Source organism: Neophocaena asiaeorientalis, unplaced genomic scaffold (assembly GCF_003031525.2).
Source record: "Neophocaena asiaeorientalis asiaeorientalis breed wild unplaced genomic scaffold, Neophocaena_asiaeorientalis_V1.1 scaffold160, whole genome shotgun sequence".
In the NCBI taxonomy this organism is placed as follows: domain Eukaryota; kingdom Metazoa; phylum Chordata; class Mammalia; order Artiodactyla; family Phocoenidae; genus Neophocaena; species Neophocaena asiaeorientalis.
The window spans coordinates 948,728-961,327 of NW_020175675.1; the positions used below are offsets into that span (position 1 = coordinate 948,728).

Genomic DNA, 12,600 nt, shown 5'->3' on the forward strand with positions numbered 1-12,600 from the left:
TGCGCCACCAGGGAAGCCCTATCTTAATTTTTATAAGCCACTGCTACACTGTCTTAATTACTATAGGTTCTTAATAAATCACTATCTACTAGAATCCATTAAAGTGTCTTTGCTATTCTTGGCCCTTTTCTCATCCATATTATAGTCAAATAAGTCCTTTGAATGTGGTATTTTTATTGGAATTAGATTGACTTGACAATCAATTTGGAGATAATTTATATCTTGACCATATTGAGTCTTCCTAAGCATGAACATAGTATATTTGTCCATTTATTCAAGTCTTCATTTATGTCTCTCAAAATTTCATAATTTTGCATATCGGCACTTTGTATATCCTTTGTTAGGCTTATTCCTAGGTAAGTGAATTTGATGCTAATACTTTCTTTTTGAATAGGTTTTCTAGTTGTTTCTGCTATATAGGAATGCAACAGACTTTGGATATGAATCTTAGACATATAATTACATCAGTTGCAAATGATAGTTTTATTTCTCTTTCCAAATAATTTGCCTTAAACTTCTCTTAATTGTGACGGCTGACTTCTGTACATTGTTCAATATAATTGGAGATAACAGAACATTTTAAAGAGAATGCTCCCAATGTTTCCTCATGAAAATTATATTGTTTTTTATAGATACCTTTACAAGGTTAACAAAGTTCCTCCTACTCCTAATTACTAAGTGTTATCACTGGTCAGTGGTGGGTTTACAGTTTGTATTATAAAAGAGTGGTGAATGTTAGCAAATGTTTTCTTCTGCTTCCATTGAGAGGATTTTTTTCTCACTTCCACTGTTAATGTGGTGAATTACATTAACAGATTTTCTAATATTAAACTATCCTTGCATTTGAAGATAGTATATCACCCTTTTAAAAATACAATTGGATTCAGTTGGCCAGCATTTTATTTAGGATTTTTACATGTATCTATTTGAGTGGAAGGTACAGGTACTTTCCTTTCTCATGTTTTTTTGAATCAACATTATTCTTGCCTAATAGAATAAACTTCTGCTCTAGACGAGTTTATAATTAAGAAATAAACTCTTGGTAAAACTTTTCTGTAAAGCCATTTGGGGCTACAGCTTTATTTTTAATTTATGTTTTTAATTGAAATATTCATATACCGTACATACGGTTCACCCTTACGTATACAGTTGTTTTTTCCTATTCACAAAGTTATGCTGCCACTACCAGAGTTGGACTTTTAATTACTGCTGTAAGTTAATTGATATAGGACTCTTCATTCTTTCTCTGGCTTCTTGAGCCAGTAGAGGAAGACAAGCAAGGGGAAGCAGATGAAGGAAAGACGGAGAGACCAAATAGAAAACAACTAACAGAGACTAACGAGGAATCTAAGTGTAGTAATGACACGGCGCTAAGTATTTTTAAAATTTTTCCTGAGATTGTATACCGTGTACAGAGACATACACAGAAGTATTATCTCAGAGTGAAATAACATTATATTTGGGATCTCTTTAAAAATATTCTAGGAGGGCTTCCCTGGTGGCGCAGTGGTTGAGAGTCCGCCTGCCGATGCAGGGCACACGGGTTCGTGCCCCAGTCTGGGAAGATCCCACATGCCGCGGAGCGGCTGGGCCTGTGAGCCATGGCCGCTGAGCCTGCGCGTCCGGAGCCTGTGCTCCACCAAGGGAGACGCCACAGCAGTGAGAGGCCCGCGTACCTCAAAGGAAAAAAAAAAAAATCTAGGAAATAGGGGGAATAGGTAAAACAAGATGGGCCAAACGTTAATGGCTGAAGCTGAGCAACTGGTACATGGAAGGTGATTATATTACTATTCTACTTTTCTGTGTTTGAGATTTTCCACAATGGTCTCTGTAAAAATATACCTCTTAGTAAGCTTTCCTTTCCCAGGTTCCACCAAAAAGTTAGTGACTTCCTTACCCATCTCCCTTAACGGGCTATTCACATCTTTTCTTTTTTTGGCTGAGTCATGTCGGATCTTAGTTCCCTGACCAGGGATCAAACCCACGTCCACGGCAGTAAAAGTGCCCAGTTCTAACCACTGAACCGCCAGGTAATTCCCTACACGACCGGGACACGAACCCCTGTGCCCTGCATCGGCAGGCGGACTCTCAACCACTGCGCCACCAGGGAAGCCCCCAAAGGAATTTTTGCTAACCACTTTTAATCCCATTGTCCTCTACTAAACATCATTATTTTAGTAATCTTTTTATTTTCCCACATACACGCACACACGCATATCTACACAGTTGTCGGAGTGCGCAAACAGCATGGGAAGGCAGTTTTCACCTAACATAGGTCTCTGGGCCATGGCCCCACCGCCATCTACGCAGCACTCCGTGGCGAAGTTCCGGAACGTCCCACTCATCCTGGCGGCGCGCATCGCCGCGGTGAGACATCTGGACGTCTTCCTCATGTCTGGGCACAACTTCTGCTTCTCCCCGTCCTTACTCCCACAAACCGGCCTTGGGCGCCCGTGGTGATACTCCTCCCCTTACGCTTCCCACGCCTGGGTTTCCCACAGTCTAGGACCACGGGCTGGCTTTTCTCACCTCCCACTGACTTAAGACGCGGAGCCGGGTCTGGGGAAGGTGCGCCTGCGCACAGAGTGCCGTTCGTCGGGCAGCCCCCACCCCCCGCCCTCGCCAAACCCCGAGATACCTTACCCCTCCCGCAGGCTCGCTGCCCCAACGGCTCCGCGGACCTGGAACTTTCTAAACCCCTGCGCACGCGCTCTACGGCCCTTAACGTCCCGGCTCCGCCCTTCCCTGGCCGCTCCCCTTTTCGTCAGGGAGATCCCCACCCTCACGCCACGCCAATCATCCACTTCTTTCCTAGGCCCACCTCGCAACAGGCCTTTTATTGGCTGATCTGGGTGCGAACGCCGCGGAGGGGCGGCGACGATAGGCTGGGAGCCGGTCCCGGCGTATACGCAGAGTGCGTGGAAGGTGATTGGTCAACACCGTCGTCCAATCAGCGGCGGGCTGTCGGATTCAAACCGGACTCGTTTGGCTTACGGTCGGTTGGTCTCAGTCGAGTCGTTGCCTTCATTTGGCGAGGGCGTGTCGCTCGCTTGCGCCCGTTCTTCGCGCCTCGTCGCTCCGGTCCCTTGCTGCCCACCGCCCTCCCGAAGGATGGCCCATAAGCAGATCTACTACTCGGACAAGTACTTCGATGAGCACTACGAATACCGGTGAGCGGACCGGACGGCCTAACTCAGCCGCGGCCCCGGCCGAGCCTGAGCTGGAACTCGGGCCGGGTACCAGGGGCCAGGACCGGGAATCGGGGTCGAAGCGAGTCGGGCTGAGGTTTGGGTCGGAGCTCGGGCCGGGGGCCGGAGGTAGGGTCAGGGTCGAGCCCGAGGGCCTGCCGGGAGTCGCGGTTGTGTCGGGGTCGGGCCGCCCGGCCGGGAGCTTGCGCTTCTCGCCTGACGGGCCGGCCCGGCTGGCTTCCGCCCTTTGTTCCTGTCTGTGAAGAGGACGAGGCTGGGGCGGGGATGGGGCCGCCTCTGGTACAGAATTGTTACCTTAAGGGGAAGGGGCCGAGGGCCTGAGCGGACCCGGCGTAGCTGAAGTGCAACGTCGAGAGCCCGAATCGCAGCGGTTCCTAAGAACTTAGGCCTAGTTCGCATTTAGGCAAACGTCCCCCTCCCAGTCGCAGCGGGCGAAGGGCTGTCGGAAGGGTAATTTTGCTCAGGTAACGTCGCCAGAGAAACACTTCTCTTTTTCTCTCATTTGAAGTTAATGGCCCTAAAAAGTAGCTTGTAGGGGAGTCCCCCTAAAATGAGCTTCCTTGGGATTCGAAATGTGTCTTGGGTATGGCGACTTCGGCAGAGGCTGGTGCGTGTTAATTCTCTTGGGTTATTATTAAAGGGGCTTCCTTTTGAGACAAAATTGAGAACTCGAATGGATTTGGGGCATTTTTTCCTGCTGGTGTGTATCGGCAAAATTTTTGGCTTTGAGGGATTTCTGGTTTCTGCATCATTATGTGATGCACTAGAGCATAGTTGCTAAATGTGTAAGATTAGCAAATTGGATTGTGTGAGGGAAGAAACACTTAACATTAGCTTTAACGTATGCAGGAGATTTAGCTGGGGTGTGGCTTCAAAGACCAGCGCCACCCAGTTCTCCTGGGTGGTGACTAGGACGCTGCATTCTGGGAAACTACCAACTTGTAGGAGGGGCCAAATAGTGACCTTATTTTCTGCCTCCTATCCTTTTACGTTAGATTTCCAAGAATGCTATTTGAGTTAGAAAGGATATAACAGTGGGTGGCCTCTTTTTTTCCCTCCCCTTAGTATCTTGTAATTCTTTCTTAGTATCTTGTAAATCTTTCTCTGGAGAAAAACGGAGGATTTCTCTGGGCAGCTTTGCAGGTTAGTAATACCTGCATTGTCCAGCAGGGGTTATCCAATAATGGACAGAATGTAAAACCACAATCTTTCTAAAAATCTGGGAAAATATTAATTGTGAAACATGTCTGGCTCCGAGTAGTACTTTTCAGGACTTTTCCTGGCAGTAGTTCCATTTTCTAGTTTCAGTATACTAGCATAATCATTGATGAGCACGAAGTAAACTAGTCTATGCTATCAAGATTTTAGCCTAATAGACTAAGTGGTTTATGTGTAGTAATGAATAGAAGAAAATCCTGTCATATCTGAAATGATATATTCTAATCCAGTTTTAATCTAATTACTATCTAATCCAGTATTAATCTAATTAATATCTAATCCAATATTAATGAAACCTGGTCTTTCTTGACCAAGCCACTTGCCTTTATCAAACAGGACAGTAATGTCCAGAGAAGGGAAATTTAATTGTATCTTGCAGTGTTATCTTAGTAGCTCCTTTGTTGTTTGTACTGCTATGGCCTTTTTTTTTTTTTTTTTTTACCCCCTCTTCACCCTCCATGATAAGCCCTTGGTACTGAAATAAATGTTAGGTTTTTGGAAACAGTTCTCCTTACATGTAGTTAGAAATACATAGAGGAGTTATATCCATGCAGAAAAAAATACAGGTAGACTTCCCATCTGAGTTTGAAGCTACTTACACATTTTTCCCTCGTAATCAAATCCTGATGAAGTTAGCCTGTCTCCATGGTTTATGGAGAAGGTAGGGTATATGACTTATATCTAGACATAATTTGGAACATTTTGTACGGCATACATAATATGAGTACAAAGGCTAGTTTGCGTTTTACATTTCTCTTGAGACTAATCAACAATTATGTAGAAGATAGAAATAAGGTAACAGGCTATTTGCAGAGCCTTAAAAGTAGATGTTAAAGCAGTATTTCAAGAGTCAATGAGCTAGCTGGTAAGTATTGCTAAGAATCATCATGTAGTTCACTGGAATTGGTAAAATTTTTACCAACTATGATAGTAAGCATAATTTGACTTGGTGGCCTTGTGGCCAGCAAGCAACATAACACAACAGTTCTAAGGCTTGATTTTGTTATGCAAATTATAGGAAATTGGTACTTAATCAACCACTCACAGACTAGAACTTAAGTTGGTGACAGTTTAGTGCTTATTATGGGTTATAGGTTCAGTTTTCCTGTGACCTGACTGCTCCTTTCTTTCCCCAGCCAACAAATTCGCAGGCATATATCTAATACTGGTCAAAAAATTTGGTTGGTGGTAATGGATGACGGTATAAAACTACTGCTCCTGGAAGTGATTAAAAATGAGCCTGGGAATTTTGATTTTTATAAAGATCCTTTCAATTGTAATTAAATAAGAAGTCGGTTGGGGTGCATATTTGTTTTCTAAGAATTTTTCAAATCTCCAATTGTACCTATTCTTGATGGTTTGACATTGAAGAATATTGCGTGCCTTCTTTAAAAATTGATTAAAGTTTTGGATATAGGCCAGTAACTTATTGGAAAACTGAATGTCTGTTTTAGGTAGCAGGTACATGTATATGTGCATTTAGTGTTTTTTGCTTTTAATTTCGAACAAAGTATAAAGCAACTTCTGGAGTTATGTACAAGGACTTGTGTCTACTACAGATCTATAGAGTAATAGGAAACCCAAATTAACTGTAACAAGCTAGATTCCCCCAGCCCTGCTACCTGGGGCTAGTATGACACTTCTTAAAATCAGGGACCATTCTTAATTTATAATCACTTCTGTGGTCTTAGATGGTTTCTCTAGCTCCCTGATCATATCAATCTGCTTCATAACTAACAGGAAGGAGAAAAAAGAGAATTGGGCATGTTCTTTTCTTTCGAGGATACTTTCCATAAGTTGCATAATTTCTGCTTATATCCCGTTGGGCAGGATTTAGTCACATGTGACCAGAGGTAGCTGCAAGGGAGGCTGGGATGTCTTGGATAACCATGTGTCCCACTTAGTTTTTGAGGTTCTATTCCTGAAGAAGATTGAGACAATTAGCAAGCAGTCTCTATTAGGGAAAAAAAGTTAATCATAAATAAAATGCCTTCTACTTTTGGACTGCATATTCTAATCTCTAATTTGAACACAGGCCATCAAGATCAGAATTAAAGGTAGTAGAGAGTAGTCTTTAAGATTGATGCTAATGGTAATGTAACAGGGTTGCTTTAAAGAACTTTAAGGGCAAAGAACTCAAATTTTAAGTATCCTAAAGATGCATGTATAAAGTGACCATAATTGTAGGAAAGGCATATTCACTTAGAGCACTAATATTTCGCTGTATTTTTTAACAGGCATGTCATGTTACCCAGAGAACTTTCCAAACAAGTACCCAAAACCCATCTGATGTCTGAAGAGGAGTGGAGGAGACTTGGTGTCCAACAGAGTCTAGGCTGGGTTCATTACATGATTCATGAGCCAGGTAAGTTTTGCTATTAGGGAAGCACTAATTGAATTAAAACAGTAGTGGTTGTTAAAATTTTTTTAGTAATATTGACGTTTCAGTGGTATCCCAAAGTAACTCTGATAAGCTTGACTATTTTTGAATGACTGATATCTCCCTAGAGAGGGTTCCAATTTTATAGTAAATAAAATACCATGAGTGAAAATAATGCATTCTTCTAAACTGCAAAAATAAACTAGTTAAGAAAAAAGAAAAGGATATTCTGTTTTATTTTAAAATGCGTGTCATTGCTAGTAGTATCTTGAAGTATTTTGCCATAAATATATTTAGAATTCTGGTATCTCTTTGAAAACTAAGAACTTAATGTAAGACAACTGAGTGTCCTGTGTATAGAAATCGATGCAATTTGAAGTGATTTGTTTTTTTCTTTAGACAATTAGTATCTACCACATTAAGATGAAATGAGATAGCATAGCTAGTGAATTCAAATGTGCTGCCTGTGTTATACTTGAGTGCTTATGCTATTATGTGGTATTTACCAGAGAGTTTTCCAGATTACTGTTAGTAACTATTAGTAAACCAGACTAAGAAACTTTGTGGTGTTAAACTGTGTTTTTGGGTTATCAGTAAATCTAACTAAAGGACTTAAACTGCTTTGAACAAAATTTTAAGTCTTAGAAGCTGAATTAGGTAAAACTAAAGCTATCTTGCTTTCTGCTTTTGTTAAAAGCAGCAGCAGCAGCAAAAACTCTAAGACTTGTAACTTTCTTGGGATTGGAGCATATAATTATATTAAAAAGGTGTTTCTCCAGATAATACAATGCAGCTGAGGATCTTACCTATAGGTTCATAGTCAGTCCTCCACCTGCAGAAACAGAATCTACAGGGATGGGCCCCTAGGACCTGCATATTTTGAATGAGGTGTTGTGTCTTTTCCAAAGAAGAGAAGACCTTTTTCTTTTCACTGGAATTGAGATTCTAAAGATAGAAACCATTCTCCTTCTCAAATTGCATCTTTACTTAACAGCCCTTTTCTCCAGGGTGTGTAAAAACTGGGGGAATATTGTTAGGTTGTTTTCTTCTGTTTACTGTTTACAGTGACATGGAGCAAAATTTATTTCAGATACCTCAATAAGTAACATTAATTGACCATAGATTTATTTTACTTTATTTTGGTTCAACTGAGAATTCTTTGAATTTATGTTGAATGAATGAAAATTAACCATATAATATTAAAATAATATAAAACATTTTCTTTCTACAGAACCACACATTCTTCTCTTTAGACGACCTCTACCAAAAGATCAACAAAAATGAAGTATATCTGGGGATCATCAATTAAATCTTTTTCAAATTTAATGTATATGTGTATATAAGGTAGTATTCAGTGAATACTTGAAAAATGTACAAAGTGTTCATCCATTCCTGTGCATGAGCTGTATTCTTCACAGCAACAAAGCTCAGTTAAGTGCAACTGCAAGTAGGTTACTGTAAGGTGTTTAAAATTTCTAGTCAGTTTTTCTTTTAATGTAAGTGCCTGTTTGACTTTACCTGTTACTTTTGTTAAATAAAGTTTGTATGTTGCATTTATCACTGTTTGAAGTTACTGAGGTTTGTTTTCTTAAGGTTAATTTGTGACTATTGAGGATGTTGGATGATTTCAGTTTTATAATTTTAGTCCTGAGGAAATAAATTCACTTTATAGAAATAAAATGTTAGGTGGGTTTAAACCCATTAGCTTGGTGTGATTGAGGGTACCATTTTTTAATTTATTTAAAATTTTTGGCTGTGTTGGGTCTTTGTTACTGCGCATGGGCTTTCTCTAGTTGTGGCAGGTGGGGCTACTCTTCGTTGCATTATGCGGGCTTCTCATTGCAGTGGCTTCTTGTTGTGCAGCATGGGCTCTAAGTGTGCAGGCTTCAGTAGTTGTAGCACATGGGCTCAGTAGTTGCGGCACACGGGCTCTAGAGCGCAGGCTCAGAAGTTGTGGCGCACGGGCTCAGCTGCTCCGTGGTATGTGGAATCTTCCCGGACCAGGTATCGAACCCGTGTCCCCTGCATTGTCAGGCAGATTCCCAACCACTGCGCCACCAGGGAAATCCTAAGGGGGTACCATTTAAATTCACTTATGAAGACACTAAGAACTAGGGATAAGTTTAATAGAGCCAAGGTAGATTTTATAGCTCTGTCATTAATTTAATTCCTAAAGAATTGTCTAGAATCTCCAACTGAACAAAAAGAAACCCAACTTAATACTCTGGGCTACCTCCACTTATGTAAATACTGCCACACCTAGTTACCTTGGGAGAAACCATTTAACCCCATTTCTCTTTTCCATGTGCCAAATGGGGATACAGTTTTCTATAAAATATCAGCATTTTAAAAACTTCGAAAGCACTGTAAAAAGCACCCTACTTTCGGTGTGCATTTCGTGTCTGTTAAATTGCTTTTTTAGCTGCTAGGAAAATAGAGTGAATGTAAACAGAGGCTTTTTATCTTCATTGCTTTATGCTGGAGAAACCTTTTAGGTGAGCTGCCAGTAAGCGTAAGACCCCAGACCCCAGTGTGGTGGTCCTCTATGCCCCTCTCTTTAGAAAAGGGTGGTGCCTTTACACAATGAGCAAAATAAATACTGAAGGTGGTGATGGGCAGGAGCCTAGAACTTATTTCATCCCCAGGGATCCACCCATTGGCGAGAGGTCCCAGGTTAGGACAACAGAAGGATGCCAGAATTGTTAAAGTAAACTATTGTATTTAGTACAGACCAGTATACTGCATAATGCTCAACCTCTCCCCACTCTGGAGGTTTGGGTGTGTCTAAGTATGTTTACTCGCCCTGTGGGATCTGCACAGGACACCAGGAGATGAGCTGGAGCTGCCTGCATTTACTGCTTGAAATACCTGGTAGTCACTCAACAGAGGAAACCTACAATCAGCCTCCAGTTTAAGATTTTCAACCTAATTAACCGCTGTCAAACAGCTTGCACTCTTCACCAAGTAAGCAAGAGTTCTTGACTCTGCACCGTCCCTCCCTCCCCACTTCCTCACTCCTTGTCTCCCACTTCCCATCCTACCTAAAGTCTCCTGCCCTGGAGACTGCTTACTTCCACCCTACTTTTCCATCTCTACCTTTCCCAGCACATTCCCTAGTGGTCAATAGCTGTCTGTTGAACTGAGTAGTTTTGAAATTCTTTTCCGCGGTTACTTCCAAACTGCTTTAGGTTCCTGGAAATTTAAGACGCCAAATCTTGTTGTCTTTCTCCCTTCGTAGGAGTACAGGGTATGCGGTTCCCTTAAGTCCCCAGCCTCCCCACAGACTCCTGTCCCGCTCCAGGTGCCCGCCACCCTGTGCACCGTCCCCTCGTCCAGCCCTGGCCGACCGGGGGTTGTCCGCTGTCTTTGCGGAGACAGTTTCCTGTTAACTCCACACTCCACACGCGCTTGGCTTTAGAGGCCCAGAGGGTCACCCCACCGGGCACCTAGCGCAAGCCCAAAACTGTCACCGCGCACACTTCCGGCCGGAAGCAGGGCGGGGCCGGGGCGCGTTTTTGTGACGCAGTTCCTGGAGGCTCCAAAGGTGGAAAAGCGGGGAGGAGGAGTGTCGCGCTTCCGTTCCGCCTGCCGTCGGGCTACTGGCCTAGCTGGCCAGGCTTCTTCCTAGCCACCCGCCATGGCGTCGGAGGGACCACGGGAGCCCGCGGGAGAGGTGAGGATGGCGGCCCTGGGCGCCCCAAAATGATGGTCTTGCGCGGACGGGGTGGGTGCTGGATTAGCGTGGCCCGGAGGCTTGTTGGGGACAGGGCCGGGGGCGTCGGGGTGGGCGGCCGCGGTCCCCAGACCCCGGGCGCGCCCACACGGCCCGCCGTTAAACGCGGTGAGAAAGGACGCTGTCGACGGGAAACCGCCTTACGTCCTGAGGCTGCGGAGGGGTTGCGCTACCGTGCCGGCTCACCGCACTGCTGATTGGGAGCCGAGTGTTTAAAGCAGCTTGTTAGTAACGTTTTCTGAAGCGGAAGTCTGCTCGACGTGCTTAGAGTACCTCTAGAAGGAGCCCTGGCAATCGCATAAATCGGCTTTCACACAAATTAAAAACCATGATTATAAGTTGTTAGTGGAAGTAAATCTCTCAATACAGATGTAAAAACGGAAAGAATAAAAGCCCAACAAGTTTTATTATATTCGTATTCCAAGGGCTCATGGCGATAGAAAGATTTTCTAGCAACGCTTACTTTTGCGTTTCAACAAAACAACTTTTAGTGCTTCGCTGAGTGAAAAGCAACAGTTTTAAGTTCTTTGGGAAATTTAATAGAAATAAACTTCCGCAGTGTGTTTTGAGCGCTACAGTTAAGTTTGACAGTCTCGATTGTCCCTAACTCAGCTGAGAGAGGTAAACTACCATATTCTACGTTAAAGCTAAGGAAACGTCACTTGTGGTTCTAACTATACAGTCTGGGTTGACTTTTACTCTCACTTCAATTGGTTGTCCTTATTCTTCATTTTTAATATTTGGTAGACTGTTTTTCCTAGTGAAAAAGTGTTTGCGGAGAAATTGTTAGCAAACAAATTCTTGTCCTTGCTAGGTAGAATTATTTGGACAACAACATTAGCATTTCTGGGGCTTCGAGAAGGGAGGGACTCTCCCTTTCTTTATTTTTTACCCCCCACTTGGTTGATCTCAGAAGGTAGCCAAAACCCCCTTTTTTTCCTCAGGGCATCAAGTTGTCAGCAGATGTCAAACCATTTGTCCCTAAATTTGCTGGGCTCAGTGTGACATGGTCAGAGTCTTCAGAAGCACGCGTTTTTCCCAGCTGTGCAGCCACGACATACTATCCATGTGTCCAGGAACTAGCAGTGCCTGAGTATGTATCCTTCTGAATGTCTTGCCTTACCTGGGGACTTTTTTGCTTGACTTTAATGGTGATTAGACTTGAAATATGCAGCAGCTAACACATTCACGTTTTCAGAGCAACTGGAGAAGATGCTCCTCAGCCAAGAAGCGTCTGAGCCAGTAGCACAACTTAACTGTGTCCCACACCAAAAACTGAAGCTCCAGCTCTCCTTTTCTTTCTCCATATTCATTTGATTATTTTTGGCACAGAAAGTGGAGACTGCATTGCATTTATTAGTGGGAAATGCAGTTCATTTGTGCATACAGTTTATAAGTGTATCATGTATCTAATGGGAGACGAAATGGCAGGAATGAGTGGGCGAGAGGAAATTGGGCAAAGACACGCCCAAATAAATAAACATGAGGAATGAGTGGGTTTTGCTTTTACCTGTTTTGCTTTATACATGTCCTATGGAGATGGATTCTACAAATTTTGGTTATAAATTCTAGATTTGACTTGAAAGAAGGCTTATATTGTCCTTTAAATGTTCTTTTTCCTTCTCAGGATTTATTCTCTAGGTATTTACAAAATGGTTTCCATTTATTAGCTGAATTTAGAAAAATAAATGTTAAGCCTTGCACATAATTGTGTGGATTACTTGTAGGTTTATTTTTAAGACATGAATCACCTTTATGCTTATGTAAAAATTCTTGTTTTTATGTTCCTTTGTTGGGTCAGACTTGTTTCCTTTTTTCCCCCATACCTACATGGTGTAATTGAAAATAGTTTATACTTCATACAAATTCTAGAACTGTATTCACGAGAATGAAAGTTGGAATGAATAAGAAAATCATTGGGTTGTCTGGTGTATTTAGGAAATAAGGAAAGTTATATATATATATATTTTTTTGCTGTATGCGAGCCTCTCACTGTTGTGGCCTCTCCCGCTGCGGAGCACAGGCTCCGGACACGCAGGCTCAGCGGGCATGGCTCACAG

General features: G+C 42.7%; 2 protein-coding genes across 11 annotated transcripts in view; both read left to right on the forward strand.

Annotated features, from left to right (window-relative positions):
• The first annotated feature begins 3,005 nt into the window (after positions 1 to 3,005).
• Positions 3,006 to 8,364, forward strand: CKS2 (CDC28 protein kinase regulatory subunit 2). Its single transcript, XM_024731948.1, has 3 exons — positions 3,006 to 3,170; positions 6,665 to 6,792; positions 8,039 to 8,364. The coding sequence occupies exons 1-3, from the start codon at positions 3,112 to 3,114 to the stop codon at positions 8,089 to 8,091; spliced, it is 240 nt and encodes a 79-aa protein (XP_024587716.1). The 5' UTR covers positions 3,006 to 3,111; the 3' UTR covers positions 8,092 to 8,364.
• A 1,982-nt stretch (positions 8,365 to 10,346) lies between these two features.
• SECISBP2 (SECIS binding protein 2) overlaps positions 10,347 to 12,600 on the forward strand; it is a 39,901-nt gene continuing 37,647 nt past the window's right edge. For 9 of the 10 annotated variants that reach the window (XM_024731917.1, XM_024731918.1, XM_024731919.1 and 6 more), the window contains exons 1-2: positions 10,347 to 10,480; positions 11,485 to 11,633. In XM_024731917.1, the coding sequence (XP_024587685.1) occupies positions 10,445 to 10,480; positions 11,485 to 11,633 (185 nt within the window). In that variant the 5' untranslated portion in view covers positions 10,347 to 10,444. The remainder of the gene's footprint in view (positions 10,481 to 11,484; positions 11,634 to 12,600) is intronic. The other variant, XM_024731922.1, reaches the window with a different exon arrangement.